The 25,295-nt window shown below is 39.8% G+C and overlaps 1 protein-coding gene across 3 annotated transcripts in view; it reads right to left on the bottom strand.

The window, feature by feature from the left end:
- LOC121183214 (discs large homolog 1-like protein) overlaps positions 1 to 25,295 on the bottom strand; it is a 96,231-nt gene that overhangs the window by 3,106 nt on the left and 67,830 nt on the right. For 2 of the 3 annotated variants that reach the window (XM_041040171.1, XM_041040173.1), the window contains 7 exons: positions 24,967 to 25,069; positions 14,018 to 14,132; positions 7,186 to 7,368; positions 4,453 to 4,516; positions 2,227 to 2,242; positions 937 to 978; positions 437 to 487 (listed from right to left, as the gene is read on the bottom strand). In XM_041040171.1, coding sequence (XP_040896105.1) covers positions 437 to 487; positions 937 to 978; positions 2,227 to 2,242; positions 4,453 to 4,516; positions 7,186 to 7,368; positions 14,018 to 14,132; positions 24,967 to 25,069 — 574 coding nt within the window. The remainder of the gene's footprint in view (positions 1 to 436; positions 488 to 936; positions 979 to 2,226; positions 2,243 to 4,452; positions 4,517 to 7,185; positions 7,369 to 14,017; positions 14,133 to 24,966; positions 25,070 to 25,295) is intronic. The other variant, XM_041040172.1, reaches the window with a different exon arrangement.

Below are 25,295 nucleotides of genomic sequence, written 5' to 3'. Positions count from 1 at the left end.
ACAAAGACACGGTAAGTTAAGCAATGCTAACACTCTAAGTGGCTTGAAGCTTCACTAATGAGTCAAATTATTGTGTATTGTGAAAGGTGCTGCTCATAGTGACAAATCCACAGAGAATTATCATCTGACTCTGCTGCACTTGGAGCGTTTTAGAATCTCTTAGCTTATTGTTTTGGTTTTACAGCCCTCAGCGGTAGTGTTTTGGTTCACTCTCACTGTTGTCGTCAGTTGTTTTCCATGACAAAACTCTGATAAACAGTACACAGACAAAATTTACTTAATTTTTTTTAACTTTACAGATGAAAAAGGATTTTGCATGTACAGCACAGTATGAATGTCTTCTGTACCTGTACTACTAAAGACTGAATAACATAAAGGGAATCAAATGAACCTTGGGAAACAAAAATAAAACAATATGTCAGAGTAAAGAACTGACCTTCCTGCTGCATGACAGGTTGGTAGGTGAGGAAGGTCTCCTCCTGGCCAGCTGATTGGACAGCCAAAAATGATGGACACATTTAGAGACACAGTGGATGACATCAAAACACATCCTCATCCTTTTCTACTTTTGACTAGACTTCTTCAACAGCTCTGGAAAAGCAGGCTGGAGAAGCAGAGAGAGGTAACTTGTGCACACACACACACACACACACACACACACACACACACACACACACACACACACACACACACACACACACACACACACACACACACAAACACTCACATGCACATAAAAACACAATAATCACAGCACACAAATACACATGTGCATGTAAGCATGACACTCCCACAAGGACACACAGAGAAGCACACACACACACACGTACAAACACACACAAAAATAAAGAAGAAGAAGAGTAAAGAGTGGCAGGAAGAGAAAGAGAGAGAGAGAGAGAGGAAAAGAAAGAAAGACAGAGGAGGGTCTAGACTTACAGGAACTACTCTCACTATCGCTGGTGCCAGAGGTTACCAGCTCTGGAAGGACAAGACAGGTCAGAGTCAGCGACACACACGCACATACAAACACACAGATACAAACAGACAGGCATACACCTCCATTCTTTCTGTATCACACACACATCACTGACATATTTTAACTTATTAAAAACAAAAGGTCAGCTGCACAATATCATTCATCCATTTGCTATATTCACTTATCAATAGTGCACTGAAGACTATGTGTTGTACAATCCCCACTAAAACTTGAGAGTCATGGACAAAAATGTGGACTTTTCCTAATGTAATAAAAGGGAAATGTTAAAGGGGTACTTCAGAAATTAATGTTGCAGTTCAAAAAAGTTGTGGGACACTGGATCCTAAAGCTCCTCCAGAACCACAGAAGACATGATTCAGCTGTTTTCAGGATGAATAGTGTTGCTCTTGACTTGTACACTGAACTTTGTGTGACGAAACAAAGAGGTGCCTCTTTACAGGGAGAGTTTAACAATGGTAAAAGTCGTTAGGAGGCAGAAGTTATAGTTACAGTAATTTGGACTGAGCACCTGGATAAGAAACATGCATGCAATTTGCACACTGATAGTTTGGACCTGAATATTACACAGTTTTATGTAATTGCTTACTATCTCACTCTAGTAGCATGGACATTAATATGCTGGAACCAGGCCACAGGGATTTGATCCCATTGAGCCACAAGAGCACCCATATGAAAACTGAAACAGGTTTCGCTTGCTGTGATCATCCCTCCAGTTTATAGAGGCCATAAAAAGATCCCTTCCTGAAACACTTTCAGTGGTGGTGATTGGGGACAAAATCCAGTCCTCGTTCTATGAAAAACACAGTCACAGGTTTATCTCAAGCTAAAATGAGGCAACACTGCATTTTGCCCCCCATTTGTTTTGTGGACTGTTGCAGAGATTTTCTGAAAGTTTCCAGTTTAAATTAACGGCCACACTTTTGGTTGCTGGCTGACTTACAACTGCATTCTTTGCATGTGAGCTGTCAGTAAAAAGCCCACCTATTGTCTGAATGATAAACTGAGCTATACTGGACAGTGACCTTATGGGCTCAAAAACATTACAGTGTCCATTTCAGCACATCTCTTTACATCGTGTTCCTCTTCCTCTATCCAGGAACAGGATTGAGGAGGAGGAACTTGAAGAAAGATATAAAGAGAGAAGATTAGGTAGGAAGTGAAATGAACAGTGGTGGAGCTGGAGTTACATGTTCTGACCAGCAGGTGTCACTGATGGACAGAATACCTACCTTTATCATCCTGATCCTGCAGAGAGGGAAAGAGAGAGAGAGAGAGAGAGAGAGAGAGAGAGAGAGAGAGAGAGAGAGAGAGAGAGAGAGAAAGAGAGAGGGGGCATTAATCATCATACCCAAGATGATCATAACAGTATCTTGACTTATCAGCAGAAGCCCTGTTTGAAAACTCATGGGCTCTATTCCTCACACTCACACACGCACGCACGCACGCACGCACACACACACACACACACACACACACACACACACACAGAGTGACTGTGCCAGGGGACACGGCATGTGTGAGTATGTGTGTGATCATTTTTAATTATCAGCTCTTCTACATGCAGAGCTGCTGATTGCTGAGCTGCTGATTCACACAGTGCGAGGAAAACAGAGAGCGAGCTGACAACACAGTGATATCAATAGCTTGTGTTAGACCCGTGTGTCAGCTTTCATCACCACGCTGTGTGAAGTGAGATTAAAGTCACGTCCTCGCCTCGCACGTCAACTCAGAGAGGAACTTTCTAGATCGCTAATATCAAAGTAAATATAATGCTAGTTTGTGTGCTTTTAATTAATCTTGAATTAAACAGTTAACACATCTACACGTTTCCTAACAAGTGGTGAGGCTGTCACTGACAAAAGAAATTTGTCAGTAGTTCTTCAACTCACTGACTGAACAACAAATGAGTCAAACTGTCACTGAGACAGACTTTTTCAAGCACATTTATGAATATTATTGTGATCCCAGGAGTGATTTCCCATAAAGAAGATGATTAAAAGAAAATTGAATTAGTAATGCAATTAGTTTCCCTATCAGCAACAATCACCTTTTATCTTTATCTGTATGTTTCTCTGAAAAGCTTTTTGTTCTGGCTCCATAATTTAAAAAAATAACTAATTTTTTAAAAAACTAACTTTAAAATTTACCAATGGTTTCTCTACTACTCTGTAATAACATTCAGGCTCTTTTGGTCCTAATAAGGTTCATATATATGTATGTATACATGTAGACTCTGCAATACAAACTTGACCTTAGCTTGGCTTAGCTTGGTCTGCTTACTGTTTCCAGAAAAAAGACTAACATTAAAAAGTCCTCCTCCCTCTGACAACATTGAGGCTCTTTGACAAACTCTTTCCTCCTTTGCTCCTGACACAAATAGCATATTTCCAACAGCTGCTAGAGGGTTTTGTCAGTTAAACGTGAACAAATGCTTTAGGGCATTTGCTGAAACGACTAATCGACTATCATTTTCTTGGGACGAAAATCTCTCTTGAAGCTGTTTTTAGCTTCTGTGCTGCACATTCTGACATAAAGTTTCAGCTGTTTTCACCAGTGCTATAAACTAATCTGTCAACCCGCTGCTCTCAATTAAACATTTATCTGCTTTTATACTTGGGCTGCAATTCTATTCTTATATCTTCTTGACTTGTTTTTCTTTTTAGGTTGACATTTCATCTTGTTTTAGCCTCAATGGCTTACATAAAGCACTTTCAGTTACCGCGGTCTCACAGAAAAGTTGTTCTTTATACTTGTGTTGCAGGAGATTTCATCTCTTAAATCTATTTCTTTTTTCACGCACTTCTGAGGTAGAGTTATGCCAGAAATCTCTACTCTGCAATTACCCTATTCATAAAATATACATTACAAATAACATGTACAATACAAATATCTTCTCTTGCTATAAAATAGAAAACAGAATGTTATCATCTTTTGTTATCACCTCTTGGATTAAAGATTCAGAAGATAAATAACATAATTTGTTGATGTGATCTGATAGTAAGACAACTTAAACATGATAAATAATACAGTTAATTATAGTTATATGGACAGGTGAAAAAAAAACCTCCTGCGCCTGCTGTAACAGCATCTCTACACATTCTCACTGAATTTACATCTGAGAACTTGTTAAAAGTTTTATATGGTACTCATGTTTTATGTTGTTTAAAGTGGCTTGACAGTTTGTTTTGAGATAATGCCTTGCAGTTATTGTAAGAGAACAATATGTGGTCCACCACTTTTATTTATTTGCTTTATTTATTTTCTGCTAATCCTGGGTTTTGTCTTCCTTTAATTAGAATGTAATCTGTTGGATAGTGTAACAAATTGCAGCTTTTGAAATAAGTAGTAAGTAATACTGGTTAGTGGTTTCTGCATAATAAATCCAAAAGTACAAAGCCTTTTCTAAGACCCAGTTCTTATTTTAGGGTTTATATGACAATGCTAGGTCTACTCACGGATCTGTCCTGAGACCTCGTCACTCTGACGGTCTTTAACCTCGACCTCTCCTTCTTCTCTGCCCTGTAAGAAGGAAGACAGTGGTAGTTACTGATCAATCATGTGACCTTCATGTGAAATTTAGACATTATTTCATGCTTCAGTGGTTTAGCTTCAACAGTCTATTGTGCTTTAAGCCTGTGAAACACTGGCTGCACAACAGGAACGGTTCACACTAAAATAACGGTGAGTTTGAACTCTATCTGTGAAGGGATTCCACTCTGATGCTTCTTTTATGTCTGAAAGATAGAAACTGTAAACACAGAATGATCATGATGCATTTTAAAATAGTTGACACCCTGAAACTGTGGAACTATTTTCACTTCAAATCCAGTGTGTCCGATCTTTTCTCATCTAAAAATGAACAAAGACAAAATGCCACACAATACCCCTTTATTCAAACATCATTTTTGTAGCTTACTGCATTTGAATTATTTTTAGATCAACTGTACTTCATCTATGACCATCAGTCTGAAATTTATATACGGATAGTATGTAACCTGACAGTAAAGAGCACATAGCATGTTCATGTCCACTAATCCGAATGGGCTGTAATTACCCTACAAAAAGGGCCAAGGGTCAAGAGACATGAGCAAAACACATCAGCCATGGGACAGAAGACATTTCCTCGTCATAGAGCAGCTCCTTGCTCCTGCTCTTGAGACATTTTTATCTCGTAAGTTTAAATTTAGATTTGTCACTTCCTGTGTAAGACCATTTCCTGCAGGTGATCATATTCACTGCTTGAATTTCAAATAAGGTGAATCTCCAGTGTCTCAGTTCAGGGACCTGTTTCTTTCTTGAAGCCTCATTTTATATTTAAGGCTGAAAAGTCAGATGTATGTTTTTTTTTTTTTTTTTTTTTACAAAAGTCTTACATAAGGCAGCTTTTAGCTCCCTAATTTGTGTAAAGAATCAAACAACCATCGCTGAAAATAAACCAGCAGCATTTTGGTCCACAGCAGATATTATTATAATACTGAAAGAAAAAAAAATGTTGGACATGTTCCATCTTACAGCTCAGCTCTGAAAGGATTTACCACCAAATCATACCTTCATTAGAGCACGTTTACACTAATGCATCAGCATTTCTCTTCCAAAGAACATGATTAAAATGTAATTTCCAAACAAAAACTACTGACTATTTTACGTGAGGAGGAGAGGAGAGGGGGATGAGGGGAGAAGAGGAGAAGAAGAAATGAGGAGACAGTAAAATGATGAATAGAGAAACGTGAGGAGAGGAGGGGCAGCAGGTGAAACAGAAAGAGGAATAGAAGAAATAAGAGGAAGAAGAGGAGAAGAAAGAGAATATGAGAAGGGGTAGAGATGTAGATGAGGCAAGAAGGAAGGTTAGGAGGAGGAGGAGTAGAAGTAGAGGAGGGAGGAAGAGAGTAACAGGAGAGATGGAGTGAAAGAGGAGGGGAGGAGAGGAAAAGAACAGGGTGGAGGAGAGGAGCACAGATGCAGGGGAGAGGAGGAGATGTGGAGGGGAAGAGGAGGAGAGAAGGAGGAGGGCAGCCTGAGGAGGTGAAGAAAAGGAGAGGAGGGAGAAGCGAAGGAGAGGAGGGCCAGACAGGAAATGTGCTGATATCTGAGGACAGTTAAAGAGCTGATATCAAAAGACTGGCTGCTAATGTCATTAATTAACTTCACATTCCTCATACCACAACCTGAAATTACACCAGCCACTAATTATCAATATATACTGTGTGTTATAATATCTGGTATTTTAATGCTCAAAACCTCTGGTGGATGAATGCCAGTATTTTCCTTTATACATATTTCAAAACCTCAGCCTACAGTAAGTAAAAGTCTAATAACCTTTTACTGTAACACTTTTATTCTATTACCCCTAATGCACCAGGCTCAGCACTACAGACTCTCTCAGCCAGCCACTATTCCAACACCTTGGTCTATTAATACCCCACCATCTCTACTCCTCCCAGGCCCCATTCTCTCTTCTCCTTCACTCACTCCCACTCATCCTTGTTGCCTCTAATCCCTCCTTTCCTCTTTCACTTATTCTCTGTCATTTTAACACTCCCTCACTTTCTTTCCTTCCACTCTATCACTTTCTACATCCCTCCGTCCCTCCTCATCACCTCCCTCAGTGTCGGTAACAGGACTTGTTCTGAGTCGTCTCCTCCTCCTCCCACCTCAGAAACCTATCAACATCTGTCTGTCACCTCCTCCACAGTGGAGAGGGAGAGAGAGAGAGAGGTGAGAGGGAGGCATATTTCTCTTTTCTTTCCACCAAAGGTTTACATTCAGCAGATTCTACATAATGATGATGCTTGCAGGGTTAAGAGCCAACAGCAAAATGACACACCCACGTAAACTGTAACTAATTTGAAACTGCTGAAACTGACAGTTGTCAGTGGCCCTGTTGTCTTTACTTTAATTGTTTCTATGAAATTACCACAGGTTTAAGTGACACAACAAGAGGAGAACAAAGGAGGATTTAAGAAAAAGGAGCACACTGAATTTTGTATGTGAATGGAGAGTAAGCACAGCACTGATGGTTTTAATATGATCAAACCACAATCAAAAGATAGATTTATGTTTTATTACACCATGTGAGTGTAGCAACAGATCTGAGTTGACTGCCTGAACTCGCTCTCAGGATTCAAAAACCAAATAAAACCAATAAAAATCAACTGCCCGCTCCCATCCGAAACCCTTTGAACTCTGACCTCCTACGGCTGGGGATGACCCCGACTTCAGGGCAGTTTGGGGGCGGGGGGCTGAGGTGACGGGCGGGCCACCACTCCTCTTCGCCAGCGCTGCTCACGTGGAGGATATCCCCGAAATGAAACGGCAGGGCCTGACTGGGCGCGCTCAGGTCTGACGCACTTCCATCGTAGTCGAACAACGCTCTGCAAACAGAGAAGAACAAATTCACATTATGCACATACATTTAGAGAACTTCAGTGTGACAATCCTGTCTGACAGAGCGTGCAGGGACAGATTTGTAATAATTTAGAAACAGTGATGAATAAATACCTTTGATTTTTCATTGTTCTAAATATAAAAGCACCTTTCAACACACATTTCACCTTCAGTTCAGCTTAGAAAAAAAGTCAAAACACCTTAAACAGCTATTGACAATTGTAGTAAGTAAGAACCAAAACAGCTAAGGACTGCTTTCCTACATGATGAATTTATGACCTTGTCTGTGTGTACATGCCTGTTTGTGTCTGTCTGTGTGCAACTGCACACATCTGTCTGTGTGCAAGTCTGTTTGTGTTACACATGCGAGTGTTTATGTGAGTGTGTGTGTGTGTTGTGTCTGAACGGTGATCTGTCTCTGTGACCACAGAGCTCCAAACCTGTCCAGAGGGAAACGACCTGGGAAAGTAGGCCAGCAGTGCGTGTGTGTGTGTGTGTGTGTGTGTGTGTGTGTACGTGCGCTTGTGTGCGTGTGGGCAAAGGAACTAGAGCTGAAATAACAGGCATCCCCTAAAGTCCCCAGTGCCTTCATCAATAAAACAGAACAGAGACAGAGAAGGAAAAAGCGAGTGAGGAAGAGAGAAAATCATCATCAGAGGTATCAGTACAAAAAACAAAAAACCCACCAACTTGTGTTTTATTAATGTTAGATCAAAGGTGATGAAAGAAAGACTTCCACATGGGATGTTATATATTTATCTGGCTCGTAACGTGTCAGTCTCCATGAGAATGGACTGGACATGAGGAACAGAAATCTCATGTCAACACTTTAAATCCCTGCAGTGGGAGGGAGCTGTGAGAGTAGCTGAACAACAGCGTCAGCGAAGCTGCTCCTTGGTCAATACTACAGTAGGAAACTAATCCAATGATCATCAGAGCAGATGAAACCTCGCACTGGTGTAAACTGGGCTAAAGCATTAGCAGGTAGTGACAGAAAACATCAAATAGAGTTTATACAAAGCCATGTTATTTCCCAATAATTTCCAAAAGTTGAAAGTTTCCTGAAAGAAACTCTGTAGTTTGGTATTTATTATGCAGATAACAGAGTCAAGACTGTGAGACAGTTTACTATAGTTTACTATTTTAGTTAGTTCAGTTAGCTGTTCTGAGCTTGTTACTGACTTATAGAAGAGTTTCATCGAAAGAACTGTCCCAATTAAACCTAATGAGCAAACATTTATTTCATTATTCATTTATTATTGAAAGCCATTCTTCATATATACTGTTTTGTTATTGTTTGTTTATTTGTAGACATATTTCACATTTCTTTCATGTTCAGCTGAACTTGTTTAGAATTTGTAATTAACTGAAAGTGTACTGACTGATCACTCTATTTGAACTATAATTAGTACCAAATAACATGGCTCTTTCCAGGAAGCTTCTTAAGAAGTAATTTAGAAATTAATCTGAAACTTACAAACCTATAAAATAAAGTGTTACTCTGTCTTCTTAATCTGTAGTTTTGGTTGCACTTTTATCTTAGCAAAAAAATTTATGAGCAAACATGTAAAAAAGAATATATATACTCCACTATTAGCTGGTCATACAAAATAATAGCAGTAGTAGGTCAGTTTAGAGCTGTTTCTGTATTATCATCAGAAATTAAAATGTTCTAAAATAGCAACAGATATCAGACAAAAAAAATGGCATGTGAAAGGTTAAAAGATCTACTGTAAACGTGAAGTGCAGGGTTGAGTTTATAGTAATGGATCCACAGATACATACAGTAAAGGGCAGCTGTCAACCTTTACTTTCCTTCATTATGTCACAGAAGAATTGATTACAGAAAAAAATATAAATACAGTAAAAAAATAAACAAGAGCAAAATCACTTTAAGAGTTCCGCACATCCCAAATGATTTAAATGATTTAGCAAATAGCAGGTTACACTGATTGGGACTGTGTAGTATCATTAAGGCCACATGTAAATGTAACTCTAAATCAATTACCTGTTCTCAGTACTACAGTCAGTTTAATACCTGTGTGGGAGCCTCTGAAATCCAATTACTTGAGTTAAGGGACACACATTAATTACTCCTCTGTGTGTGTGTGTTAATCTGTGGAAATTTTAAACATTAAATACTACACAAGTGCTGAGTTTACACGTCCAGCAGCCTACTGTCCACACTATATTGTAGTTTACCTTTGCACTGAGTATTTGTGTAGTCAGCAGTAATTTGAAATGTTATAAAATAGTAAAAGAAAAGAAAAAAAGAAAGAAAAAAAAACAGGATGTGAAAGGTTACACGATTTATGCTGTAAACACAAAGTGCAGGATTGCATTTACATCAGTGGCTCCAAAGTAAAGGGCAACTGAGATATGTGTGTGTAATAAGTTTACTTTCTTTCATAATGTCATTACTCCATAGAGTTCTTGGTTGTAGAAAATATAAAGTTAAAAAAAAAAAGACATTTAACAGCCGAAATGATTGTACAGCCAGCAGGTTACACTGATTGATAATGTGTAACATTATTAAGATCACAGCTATGTAAATGTACCTCTAAATCAATTACCTGTTCTCAGTATTACAGTCATTTTAATTCCTGTGTGGGAACCTCTGAAATCTAATTACTCTAGTCAAGGAACGCACATCCATTACCACAGTGTGTCACAGAAATAGGTAGTCCCATTTTACACTGGCCTTTTTTTTTTCCAGTGAGTGCTCTGTGTGTGTGTGTGTGTGTGTGTGGTGTGTGTGTGTGTGTGTGCGTGCGTGTGTGTGCGTGCGTGCTATTGGTAGTTTAACTTCTCTCTGAATGCTCATATAGTCTTACTGTCTATGTGCACTTTATTTCAGAGGTGAAAACACTGGGTGACAAGGCTGCATGACAGTGCTGTCTAATATAAAACAGTAAACTGTAGTTTAAAGCAAATCTGGTCAGTAATATCATGTAGACCCAAATCACAAATTTAGCTTAAAGGGCTTTAAAATCTGTACAGCATATTAAACCCCTCTAACCTTTATCAGTACTATATGTTTAACATTTTCTACCAATATTTAAACCATTTCATTAGCTTACTTACATAAAAAGGCCCCGAAGCAATTTAAAAGCGTGATATTCAGTTTCAAGAATCTGATGTTCTTGAGGTTTTAAATGCTTTGAAACTGATATCTGCACCAGAGATCAGCACAGCAGAGACTGGTATCATTTTTCAGCGCCCAGAGAGACACAACTTTAAGCTTCCACACAGGCTTCAAACTACAATTATCAGTACATCAATGTATTGTTAAGCTTCTCTTGATCAGACCCTTGTGGACTGCAAGGACACCAGTAGGATACAAGTGATGAAGTACAAGTTAGGATAATAGACCTATTTACTTTCAATCTTTGGACAGAACAGAAAAATCACTTAACAGCTGCATAAATCAATATGTGTATTACAATCTTTACCATGTTTTACCGAGAATCAAAAATATCCTCTGTACTTCCACTGGGGATGGGACCTTAGCTCATTTATTTTGTGGCCATGCCTGCCTTTCCAGGTGGATGAAGGTGATGCACAATATACAATTACAACGCCAAGCTATCGAGCCATACGGTGTGTTTAAAATAGGACCACAATGGTATGAATGTAAAATGAGGAGAGAAGAATAAAGGAGACAGCAGACGGACACACACACCTTTCATACAAGGGACAGTCATACATACTGTATGTCACCTTGCTTCAGTGACATTTCCTCTGAGGAAAGGTTAGTCTGTCTTACACATTATACACGTGCATATGGTACAAACAACCCACCCCACCACACACACGTATGCACGCACACATACTGTATGTACATACATGAACACATACAGCATCCCAGAACACCAGAGACCCCCCCCAATCTGTCATGCACCAGCAGCCTCACCCCAACCAATCATCTGCCTGTCAGAGGCTTCGTTTTTTAATATTCGCATGCTGATTGGTCATGTGTGGGCAGTAACCGGATACAGGAACTTCTCATATGACAGTGATTTATTATGTGGGTTATGTGGGGGGGGGGGGGTGGGGGGGTTACTACATTATTCTATATAACCTTGAAATGATCCTGGCCAGATTTTGATTGACTTGGAGGAACGTTGTCATTAAGATTCAGGATGTAAATTGATTATCCTACAGGAGGTGTCATGGGAATTTCAGATTATACAGTGCAGCACAGAGTGCTATGTTTTAACATATAGATTCACTGGTTCCAAAGTTTTCTCTGTTGGGAGCTTTTTCCTGGTTTAAGTTCAGTGTGTTTTTAGCCATGCTAGCAGTGAGGCTCAAGGAACACCAATGCTGACACAGTTTGTAGACTGAAGCATCTCAGCAACTATAAGAAGGGTTACCATGAAAGCCTACACAGACATTTATGTTCCTCTGAGGATGAAACCTACTGACTTTGGTGATTCTCTGCCTTTTCCGGCCTCATCAGCAGGTTGACATTTGTCGTTTTGGGTGAAATGTCTTGGCAGCTTTAGGACAAATTCCCATGAAACTTGGTACGGACAATCATGTCCCCCTTAGAGTGAACTATAATAATTTTGATGACTTTTCCTCAGGCGCCATCATCAGATCAGATTTTCATTTTGTCAGATACTTTTCTTTTATGGCCAAATACCTCTCTAACTAATGAAATTCCAATCAGCCTCAGCGGTGAACATGGCAAACACTAAACCTGCTTAACATCAGCATGTTTGCATTGACATTGTGGACATGTTAGCATGCTGATATTGGCATTTATCTCAAAGCACTGCTGAGCAGTGCAGTCTAGTCTCACAGAGCCAAACAGTCTCTTAGTCCTGTTATCAGCTGTTTGGCCACAACTGAATTAAGCAAAATTAATATTGTGTACCTAAAGTCTTTCTTTGAAACTCACTGCATAATGATTTAAAGCTGAATGAGCTGGTTGTAGGGAACTTGATAAGGAGCTGACCTTGATTTAGTTTTGCTCTGTGAACCTGTTCTTTTGGTGTTAGAACACTGTCTCTTACAAATGTAAAAAAACAAACAAATAAAGAAACAAAAAACAAAAACAAAACATTGCTCTGTTTTCAGCACCATTGATTGTGTTTCTCTGTGAACAGTTTTTCTGCAACCATGGGTCTGTAACTGCTCTGTAAGTCAGGTCACTCTTGAACATGGCTTTGAGAGTTTTCACTGCATCAAATCAAATTTGATATTTACAAAAAAAAAAAAAAGAACTTACACTAATCTTACTCTTTTTACAGAAAATTGCATCACTAAACAATAGATAAATGTCAAGTTCTTTATTATTGCATCATTTCCCTCAAATGCAGCTCAAAGTGCTTTTAAGGGTATCAAAACAATCATTGTATAAACATCCCCATTCAGGTTTCTTCTAATTTAATCTACTGAGGAGTGGACAAGCTTTTCTTTTCATTCCACATAAAAACTCTGGCTACACACTTAATTTATGCAAATGATATTCACGCTTATGGGGGACTACTTAAAAATTTAACAAGGGTGACGGCAAGCAGCTGCAATGTCATGTTTCCTCACACACTTCTATTAAGTCTACAGTTCACAAAGGGGATTGTTTATTTTAATGGTGGGTATGCCAAGTAGGTCAATACAGGTTTAACAGGTATACAATACAGGTACTGTGGTTCTACTGGCAACCTGCTTTAACACACTCTAATTAATGAAAAAGAATGGACTAAAAAGCAGTGTCATACCTCAGTCTGATAATCTATAAAACAGTGAACATAGCCAGCTTGTTACCAGATGACCTGTCAGTGTAACACTTGTTGGACTACAGCTCCCAGGTGGCTGAATGTGACCTTTGGCCTCTAGCTCCCTGTACTGACAGTGACCCCGGACTTGCTCTGTTTGTGAGTCAGTCTGTGTGAGAATGTGTGCAGTTCAAGGTGACTCTGTCAGCAGCTGCTGCTGCTGCCTTTTCCTTCCAGGCCACTTGCACATGGTTCAGGTCAGATGTTCCTTTATGTACATGTACATGTCAGTTGAACTTTTCTTTGCACTTTTGTCATTTCATTGTTTTGCTTCTTGTGATCTTACCAAAAAAAAAAAAAAAAAAAAAAATCAAATTAAGATTCTACAGACAGAGAATCATGTTTCCTTGTCTCCTTAAAGCCTACCCAGTGGATTCCATCCTTAGTGTCAGAGCTGATTTACCTGGCTTTTGTTTTCCACATTATTGATCTACAAAGAGTGCCAGTGTGACTCATCTGGACCCAGCGACCTAGAGTTTAATCAATATTTCAAATACTGTGATTCGTGTGAGGAAAAGATCTTAAATACTGCTCCTGGAATCTACAAAGGAAACTAAGGAGGGAAGGATGATTCAGACAAGAATGACAGAGACACACACACAGACACACACACACACAGAAATGGAGCAAGAGACTTGACAGGCGATGGATGTGTTTGTGTGCAAGTGTGAGGCAGTATTTTCCAGACAATCTAATTGTGATTTTAAATGTGATAACCTCTCCTTCAGTGTCTCACACACACAAAACGTAAGAGTAGACAGCTGAGATAAGACCTTATAATAGTTGTGTCACACTGAAGGACACTAGACAATCAGTCACCTTTGTCTGTTCTTTGTGTGTGTGTGTGTGTTACCTGACGTAAAGTGTGCGTTTCTGTGTGGAGCGGAGCGACGTGGAGCTAGAGCTGACGCTGCTGGTCATCATCTGTTCCCTCAGGTCATGGATCTTCGCCTCGAAACGACTGTATTCTACACACACAGGGACACACAAAGAGGACAAACATTGTTAGACCCAGAAGAATTTAGATGAGAGGCTTGGCTTTTAGTTTTAATGCACTGGCAGAGGTCTGGTAATTTCCCATTTTCTGTCAAATTCCCTATAAAAATAATCCTCATATCTACTATTTAAAATATTTACAGAGAATCTAATTTAAGAGACTTTTAAAGCAACCTGTTGCTCCCCATTAGAAGCAACTTAGGGACAGTGATTTTTATGCTTCAATCACTTTTGTGCAGCAGTTCAGAAATCACATCACGGTGCTTAGATCAAAGAGAAGAGCTGAGGCATGAACAAACAGCCTACAGGATGCCACATTTAACCACATTTCCTACAAAAGTCTAAAGGACAACAAGTATAGAAGTTTATTTTCCATGTTCAAGGGCAGAAGGGATTCTCTCAGTGCTGGGTTACCATTCTCAGTTACAAACACACAACTCTTACACACACAAACTCACAGATGTGTAGACGCACGCACTGAGCTGTCAACAGCTTCTCAACAGCCATAATCTCACAGTCTGTTTGATCTGAATATTAACTCTTGTTACATCAGACCCAATCCATGTCAATAACATCACCACTGTACACCCACTTACACAACCACACATGCAAATAGTCAGATTTAGACAAGAACACTGACTCAGACCGGAATTCCTAAAAATCTGTATTTACTCTCCTATTCTAATAGAATACATGCAGAGTGTAATATTATTCAGAAATATTTATTTAAAGCAGCTATACTTGATGTTTTTACACCAGCAAATGACAACGAGAACAAAATGTGAAAGGTGGTGCTTGCAGTAATAAACCTACATAGAATAATCACCTGAATCTGCAGCTGCCCTTCAATTTTCCCTCCAGCCAGGAACCACAGTTCCTACAAAATTGTATTTGCTCTTGCAGCTTAGTAGTGTATAAATACATTACCTAGGCCCCAGAGAGGCTAAAAAAATATTATTGCAGGTTTAGGTATCCATTTATTTCGATACTGTAAATGCATCTTGCAGTGTTGATGGAAATTGCAAACCTCTGTCATTGCCCTTAAGTTTCACTTCATTCATTCATGTTTCAGCTGTTATTTTTCCACAAATGTGGCTACGTAGCTTGTTAGCTATGGATACTAAGCTATCAATTGTTTCTTCACCTGACAAAAATAGCTAGCTGTGTGCATAACACCTATCTGACTTCAGCTGCCTGCATGTCATGCTGTAGGTGGCACATAGACGAGTATGCACTGAACACAAGCGTCACATTATACATGCACACTGACTTCACACAGTGACGTTCAAACAGCTCAGCAGTGGTGTGACACAGCAGCATTGGTGCAGCACTTTCATGGAGTCATATAGGCTCATATTTTCTCTGTGGCTGACTGGAGCATAGCAGGATTTCCCATATAATGGCTGAATTAATTTCCATTCACATTTTTCACAGGTGAAAACAGTACAGCTAACCTAACCTAAACACATAAATCCATTTTTTTTTCTTCTTAAACCTTGAAAACCATGAATTAATGTGCAGATTTTGTACACAAAATATAATAATGAATTTTCCAACAACGCTTTTAGTTTAATTGTGTGGAAAAACTGTATCCCCCATCTCAGCTGAATGACAAGTAGTAAATTGCGAGGGAGCAACCAGTTGGCCAATCAATGCAAAGAGCAATGATTTGCTCATACACTCAGCATAGCAGCCCTGTGCTTTAGTATTCTCCTGCTACATGCAGCAAAAACACTTTAGTTTCTGACCCATTTTTTTCTAGTGGCCATAAAAATGTCATTGTGCCTCTTAAATTATAAATGTACATTACCGTATTTATGGAAATGCACAAAGCAGAAAAACAAATGACATAATGTGCTTCTTAATGCAAACTCATGTCTTTTAGGATGATAGTTTTCTACTAGCAAGAAAAGTAAAAAAAATAAAATAAACATTCTTTTAGCCAGCAAGTTGTTGTCTCAAAATGACAGTAAACCGTGGTATATTTGATTCAGAGTGGCTGTATAAACAGCAGATGTGTGTTGTAATAAATCCTCACTAGCTGTCTTCTAGTCTTCTTAACACCACACAGCTTCCCAGAAACCTCTGAACTAACACGGATGTACAACGCTGCTAGCAATAAGCCTGAAAAAGCCCCTCTGAAGGATGTCCCTGTGTGTGGGTGTGTGTGTGTGTGAGTGTGTGTGTGTTCCTGAACCATTACTGTGGACTACAGAATCAAATTAACCCTGAGTAATTCAATCATACTCAAGGTACACACGGTCAGACACTCACACACACAGGCACACAAACAGATCTGGAACCTGCAGTATCCCCTGATTTTCCCTCTTTTGCTCCCTATTCCTGTTTTCCTTTCCTTGTTTACCTCTCTATTTAGACGATCAGCCTTCAAACCCTGTCAAAAACCAGCCTACAACACCCAGATCTAAGCTCTGATCGTGTGCATTAATCTAACACACTCACACTCACAGACACAAACAACTGAACTGTACTAAAGCAGCTCAAAACCACGCAAGTCTGAAATCGCTCAGATAGTCAGACTAACATGATCTGCCATGCTTTTTTCTCGAGCAGTGAGTTTAAAACTACACATTGATGTTCTGGAAAAAGAACTTGGATACAAGATATGATGGAGGACAGGGGAGATTCACCTCTGTGTGTCTGGTGTTTACTCTAACGTGCTGCATTTTATGCTAAAGGTTATGTGCAGTTACCATGAACTAGGTTTAACACAGTATCAGGGAAATCAAGTGCTCTTTTGCCCAAAGTTTCATTTCTTGCTTTAACCTTCAATATTTTCACCGCTGACCTCAGTCTGGCATTTTCAATCTCAGCTGTAAGCCATTAAAAATTGATGGATTAACAGTTCTATTCCTGTATGATTCACTGGATTCCCCATGCCACAGAGAAATCACACTACACATTAAAATCACCAGATACTGTACAAATTTTCACATCATCAACATCTAACTGCCCCTGTCAACACACACAGCGCCTCAGTACAGCAGTATGGGATTAAGAGCGAGTGGCAGAAAGACAAAATGAGAGGGAGAGAGAAAACAAGACAGAATAAAGAGAGGAAGAAAAGAAAGGATAGGAAACTGGCTGTGAATGCGCTTTGATATATTCTAGAAAAATCACCTCTGATACAGTGAAAAAGACTAAAGTTTATGAATCAGAGGCAGGGCTAAAACAAAGGAAACAAACAACGCAGAGATACTATAGAGCTACACACAAATGCTCTTCCTCTTTGTGATCTATAGAACAAAGGCTGTGCTGCAGCTAAGATACTAGTGTTATTGAATCCTGAACAGAAAGACAAAGCCTGTGCTACCAAGGCTGCAGCCCTGATCATTTTCTGTTCTAAGACCTAAGCTGAGTGCTTCTGCTCAGAAGCCAGAGCTGTAATCTTCATCATGTCTTTAAAAAAAAAACAAAAAACAAAAACAAAAAACAAAAACAACAACAACAACAACAAAAAGTATCAGAGTAGTTCAGTAAAGTCAGTGCACCAGACAAAAAATAAACAACAAAAAAAAACATGATCAGAAGTGATACTGTTGGTACTAAATCACCAATGTTTCTACATCACTGATAAATTCTTGCACAGTGAGAGTCATCAGACCAAAGACAGCACAGGAGCCAACATGTTAATGCTGCATCACTGGTCATTAGAGGGATAAAACGGTGTTAGAGAGCCACACATTCAAAACATCAGGTTTGTTTTTATTAATCCTCTATTAGCTTAACTATAAAATGCTCAAAGCCCCTGAGCTGGAGACTGTGTTAAGGATTAAAATGTTGCCTAAAAACAGTGATGCCAGGTTGTTACCAGAGGCAGGATGTTAACAAGTAAGTCAGTTCAAGTCTCAAGTCAAGTCCTTCCCAACTCCCGCTCAGCTGTACTCACATGCAGCAGACAGGCAGCCTCAGCGTCCGCGCGATATGATGCCGGTACGGTGGTTTTCAGATCAGTGTCTGTGTGTGTGAGAATGTGGTTTGAAGCTTAAAGTCCTGGGAAATGAATGAGAGGAAGAAAACACCCAGGGAGAGAGAGAGAGAGAGAGAGAGAGAGAGAGAGAGAGAGAGAGAGAGAGAGAGAGAGAGAGAGAGAGAGAGAGAGAGTGCAGATGTGTGTGTGTGTGTGAAATAGAGAGAGAGATGATGAAGAAGGTAATGTCAGTTCCACGCTGGATCCAGCATGAGCCAGAGTGGAAAATGTGTAAATGTGTGTTTTTGTGTGAATAGAAGTGTGTGTAGGTATGCAGTAGTGTGTGGCACAGAGAGAAAATGTGTGTGTGTGTGTTGAAAATCAGTCCAGCGCTGCTCAGCTGCCACAGAAACAACAGATGCTAACTCTCTCTACTACACTCCTCTCTTTCTCTATCTCTCGTTCGCTGGTGCGTTCATTTGCTCCTCCCTCCCTTTGACAGCAGCTTGCTGTAGGGCGGAGACACACACACACACACACACACACACACACACACACACACACACACACACACACACATACACACACACAGACACGCAGTCACACACAGACACAACACACTGTTTCCTCAGGTCACTCATGCAGGAAGCTGAGTCGATGCCAGGCTCTCCTGCCCTACTTTGGCCCAGGCAATTGGTCTACACGCCACACACACACACACAGACACACACACGCACACACAAACACACACAAAGCATTTTGAATATTGATTTTTGTGAATCTTAATTAACAGCTCAATTCACAGTTCTTAAATGGATTTTCTATTCATTTTATTAAAAAAAAGAGAAGCATCTGTCTTCATAAGTATAAGGAATTAAACTCTTTCTGCTCTGCATGATTTATGTTAGTCTGAGTCTCCATCTGTCTCTTTTTCTCTCCATCCCCAGTTCCTGCCTCTCCAAATTTTAAGACTCATTTTCTTCAGCTTTTCTCTATCTCTCGGTGTCTAGTTCTCTTTTTTATGGTTGCACTTATAAGAAACCCTGTGCATATGAAAAAAATGTGACTTAAAATCTGACATTTTTATTATGTAAAACTCAGCAGGTTATGCTGTAGGCTGCCACAAAACCAAAGCAAACACACACACACACACTTCTATCTCTGTGTCTTTCTCTGGCCATGAAACTCCCAATGAGAGATAACACACACCTCAATTGCCAGATATGAACTTTCACATGATCAGCATCTAAACTGCCTCTGTCAACACACATCACCTCAATGCAGCATTATCAGATTAACAGCAAGAGAGAGATACAGAGACAGAGACAGAGACAGAGACAGAGACAGAGAGAGAGAGAGAGAGAGAGAGAGAGAGAGAGAGAGAGAGAGAGATGGAGGTAGAAAACTAAACATAACAGAGAGAGATGGAAAGAGAGAGGAGAGGAGGAGGAGAGGAAACACAGAGGAAGAGATGGGGGAGGGGTGATGACAGAGACTAATGGCTCTGGGGCTTATATTCCCTCCTTCCTTCATTTACCTCCCCTCTCCGCTCTCTAGAGGAGCATTGAGTCTCCATTCAGCAGCTGGCAGAGACCTTTTCTGCATTGTGCAGCTTTAGTGCTACCCAACAGAAAACCACTGGACATGGGCCGTTCTCATCTCTAGGGTTGTGTGCATTGCACCAATATTTTCCTTTCAGATCATCCTTTCCTCTATCCTCTGTTTCTTGTTCACACAAACTTTGCTTGAGAATAACTAATTGTGAATGACCGCCATGAATAAATACATGTACACACTGTCGATTCTCCACGCTCGTTCCCCTTGTTTACTTTCCTGCATGGATTTTATTTACTTTTTCATGTCATTATTGTATTAACCTTTTGACTTTTTATTACTTAAGTTCCATTTAAAGGTACCATATGAAGTTTTTGACTACTTGTAGAGCTATAGAGCAATGTGTTAATAAGTGGGTTCCCGTTTTGCTTGTGGCATGCATGTGATACGCATCCCTGAAGCCGGTTTCATGCTGTTCCACCAATCAACAGTTGGTGGTGATAATGTGTAAAGAAATATTTAAAACATTGGGCAGATGCTTTATGAGGAATGGTATGCATTCAACACATTTCTTTCTTTTAAAGAGGTATGCCATACACTCTGTAAACAAATTTGTTTACAATAAAACTCTAAGGGGAACCTTTAATTCTCGCACTTTATTCTTGCTGCAGCAAAAAGGGGATAAATAATATGAGGTTCTTTTGACTGCACAGTAAAAAAAATAAAAAATAAAGTTATTACAAAAATACATGATATGGACACAGACATTCACATGTAGACAGACACACATTTACCTACCTATACTCACATGTATACATGAGCCCAAAGTAAACGAGCTTGAGCAAGAAAGGTATAAAGCTAAAAGATGTTCAGACTGTCTAGTAGGATATGAATGAACATTTCTATGACATTATATGGGCTATACTATATATTTTCTGTATCTGATGAGCTGAATTAATAAAAAAAAAAATCCCTCACCTGGTAAGCCTGTTGTATAACTGTAAAAGCACTGACATAAAGCTCTGGCTCTAAAAATAGCTGTTCTGGAAGAGGCTCATCTATAATTGATACACTACAGTACAGTAATCTATTTTGGTATTGATTAACTGATCAGATTGCAGAGGAGATGAAAGAAGAGAATGGGGACTGGAAGAGGGAAAATAAAACAATAACAATTCTCATATCAATGTAGTTAATTCAAGTTCAAATGCCAAAAAAAACAATGTGTTTCATCTCTGGCGGCTAATAAAAGCCTGAGCACGGCAGTGACATTGCGTCACACTGCACCTCTGAGATCAGTCACCTTCCCGTTACAAGTGAAGCCTCAAATCCCCCAAATCACACTTTGTGGGCGGTGAGTCAGACCATTAACACAGACACCAGTAACACTGGGAGGGGTGAGCAGGGGGCGCTGACAGGTGGAAATGAAGGAAACCAACGAAGGAAGAAGAACGAGAAAGAGCAAAAAAAAAAAGAAGTGAAAATGAGCAATAAAATGAAATTGGAAAAGAAAAGAAAGCAGCCTCCTGTATGCATTCTGTAGATGATATTCCCACAACTTTGTGTCTGAAAGCTCAGAGACGGAGCTGTTAATCTTCTACTTAACAACTGGTGCACGACACACACAAACACACTCGCACATAAAGTGTAATAAGCAGGCTAACAGAAGTGAAGATAATCCTCTCTACATCACCTCAGTATTACTGCTGACAGACACCGCCTGTGTGTGTGTGTGTGTGTGTGACAGTGACAGTTGTGTGTAATCCCAGTGACTAATACTGCTGTCAACTTGCAGGCATTACCCTTCCCACATCAGGAAACCTACGAGATCACACTTAAAGTTCAGTTCGGCGACATTTTGGTTTTCTGATGCATGTCCCATTACTTTCCTTTAAAGCTGTGCTGGACACTTGAGAACTGGGAACTGAAGCAGTAACACTTCACTTCAAGGCAACCTGACTGACACTTTAAAGTGGAAATATCACAAACCTCCTTTTACAAATAAAACTTTTATTTCATTAGCTAAAAACACACCTTCTGTAAATTCAGGGTGCTCAAGGGTTTTGCTGCTACAGCCTCACTTCGTTAGCCTATGGTGACTAATGTTAGATTAGTTTTCTGACTTTCTGGTTCTTCTCTGCTCTGCCGGGCCACCAAATGGTAATGGCTTAAAAACAACTGCTTTGCTAATGTTAGGAATTTTGATGTGCCATCTCCCTGTAATGGGACCTTGTGACCACAATGGCCAATGGCTAAAGTAGGCACCAGGTTTTGATAGGGAAGAAGAACGCTTGGAATAAAAAAAAAATAAAAATAAAAAAAGTGCAGCAGCACTGAGGATTTACAGGATCAACCTTGTAGTGAAGGAGATAAAACTAAAGACGAGGTAATTTTTATGATTCTCTGCCGATTATATTCCAAAAGAAATTAATCTTTCAATCATATGTGCTCATAATATGCTTCTAATGCAACACAATGTACTTCGATTTAGGTTTATTCTCGACCAAGTAAGATCTTACAAAAATCGTACAGTGGATAGTTTGGCCATGCATGGTCAAATGCACATGGATCTGGCACAGACATTTTGGAGCCATGGGACTGACATACAAAATTGGCTTAAAATAGCCTGAAACGTGATGAGGGACGCCTGCATCACTAATGAAGCATGAAGACTTTTCACAGACAAACACGTTCCATCTGCCGCACTTCAAATAAACACAGATCTATATCTGCTGCATCAGCTTAAACCAACCGTGTCTCTGCCAGCATGCACACACACACGCACACACACGGGCACCCTATTTAATACAAATAACAGGAGGAGACCTTCACATACACACACAGTGAGAAAGGCACTTTTCCTCTCCTGGTGGAGGTCATTATGAGTTCCTCTCTTGTTGGCAGGAAGTGTTTTTATGAAACAGAGGGAGCACTGCTGGTCACTGCATGCTGTACACATACACACATACACAGCATTGACCAAAGCTCAGCATGGACAGAAGGTTTGATATTGAGTTCATTCAGCAGTCACTAATGAAGTCTGTAGGAGAGTCACGACACACACACACACACTTGACTTAGACTAACTGATTTGTATGATTATACTTAATGCTTCAGCTGAATTGGTGTATTGAATATAGAGAAGGGAAAACTTTAAAGCTACGGGATAGTCTGCTCTTACTGAGGCCAGCTGGACCGCCCTGATACCCACTGTATGTTGTCACTGTAAGAATCCCATACAGCACAGGCAATGCCAAAACAGAGCTGGGCCAAGCCAAACCAAACCAACAGACCATTTTGATCTTTTTACTTGAGTATCAGTAGGATTCAAAGGGACAGCTTTTTGACTTTTTTTAAATGAACACCACAAAAACAATATTGTGTGTGACAGAAAAGAAGACTTTAAAAGTGGCAGTTTGTGGATGATGACCATGAATCATTGCAAAAAAAAAAAAAACCCCTATTGGCTTCAGGGGGTTTAAGGGGCTGATGATGAACCACAGTGTTCCCCATCTCTCATTTTCTATCATCTCAAATACTTGAAAAAAACAAAAAAAAACTTGATTTATGTGAAAATTATTGCAGACACAACTTCATGTCTGCAAGTTTCTGCCACGTGCAGGATTTGTTATTAAAACACACTTTCTCTCCTGAAATTAGAATTCATAATCCATATCTCATGCTTGTGCGACCTTTAAGAATTCATGATCCATACATCATGGTTTTCAGCATGATGTATGGATTATATCCTCATGCTGCTTCCATAAGCTTCAATTACATTTGCATACAGTAGCCGCTGTGGAACTTCATTATGTTCCAGCAGTGCCTTCCATATCTTAATGAATTTTGCTCCCTTCCACATGAGTTGGGCTAACATCCATTTGCCCTGCGCAGTATTTGATGGGATATCTGGGCTGGGAACAACTTCCTCCACTTGCACTCTTCTAAAGGCTTACTACTGTGCATAATTTCTAGGTGATATTCTGGTTCAAACTACTGCAGTGTTTTCCTCCATGTGTTCTCGCCCTGCTCAGTTCTGCTAAAGCATTTTTCAGGTGTTTTTGCTGACACTTCTTCATTTTCCGAAACTCTCAACCTGAGCATTTTTAAGCTGCCTACTCTGATTTACTGTAGCCTCTATGTTGTAAACTGAGAGCCCCTGCTGTCTTTTTATGTAAAGGTCATTACACGTAACACCAGAAAGCTTTAATACACAAGTTTTTGCCGATCGATCTTTGTAACCTTAGCAGTCTGACCTCCCTCTCTTCCTCTCACTTACACATAAAACCCTGTCATATCCTGACTAACTAATACCCAGGTGCTGGTGGACTTACTGCAAGTTTTGGAATCATCTTAGTGTTTTCAATTAATCCTTACAACAGCTGCTGGTTTCTAGAGAATCTTTAGATATACTGAATAGTGGGTACCTGCAGGATTTTTCAAAAACCTTAAGTCAGACTATGCTACCCAGTATGGAAGATTATGGTTTTAGACCACCTCTCTAACTGAATAATACATGATGATACCAGAAAGACTCACACACACAATCTCTTCCAGCAGACATATTTCTGAAGCAAATTTAAGACCAGGGGACCTAATGTTGTTTAGCTGTGTGTGTCAGTGTGTGAGGGTTATGTGTTTGTGTCTATGTGTTATACCACGGACACCCACCATGACAGCACCCCATTAGCTGAGCCAATCAGCAGTTATAACCTGGTTTCCTAGGTTACTGCCTCCTCAGTCACTCCCAGTGGAGAAACATCCAGGATGGTGCTAGTTGGGAAACCTCACTCTGCCTCTCAGTGTGTGTGTGTGAGAGAGTACACAGGATGTGTGGCATCTTGGTATCTTGCACAACTGATGAATTTCTGAATGTGTGTTTCCATTAATTACTTAAATGCAAATATCCTAAAGTCTGACCCATAGACTACATGGTAGAAAGAGGACCAGCACCACATTAAAAAAGCTAGCAATGCTGGCATGTCCACAGTGCTTTGATTTTATTATTTCACTTTGCCCACAAATAGTACATTTTATTTTTAGCTGCTACATTAGCTAATAATCTTTGTGGGCTTTCTCACAGATTGTACTGTAGGTGGTGGCAAAACACTAATAGCAGTGTCCATGGTACACTACCAGGAATTACAAAGGAGGCAGAAGAGGTCGAGGCAACATCATCATGTGTTCAAAAAAAATGAACATTTGTCTCATTTTCTCTTTATCAATACACCAATTTTTCCACATGACGAAGCTGCAGAAAAACCTGATCTATTGGGCACATTAGGCATTTGTTTTGAAATGTTTTTATCTGCATTACTCACCTTCTGGTCTGTACTGTGCTACTATGGTAACGGTGTGTCCTGCATTCTTCAGAGCTGCAGCTGCCTGCTCATGTGTTGCGCTGGACAGGTCCACACCGTTCACCTACACACAGACATGAGCACAGAAAATTAGAGCCCAGGCTGGATCAATACTAATAAATGTATAGTGAGCTGAGCACGAACATTAAGAACACCGTACATCTTAGTGGGTCAATACCTCACAGGTGACCAGTCACATGTGTCTGTGCATGTGCACTGTGTGTACTTTGTGAAGGCTTGTTTTATGCATAAAGTCAGTACTTGCATCCATGAATACATAATACAGTCAC

Source organism: Toxotes jaculatrix, chromosome 6, assembly GCF_017976425.1.
Source record: "Toxotes jaculatrix isolate fToxJac2 chromosome 6, fToxJac2.pri, whole genome shotgun sequence".
Classification (NCBI taxonomy): domain Eukaryota; kingdom Metazoa; phylum Chordata; class Actinopteri; family Toxotidae; genus Toxotes; species Toxotes jaculatrix.
This window is presented reverse-complemented; position numbering and strand designations above follow the sequence as displayed.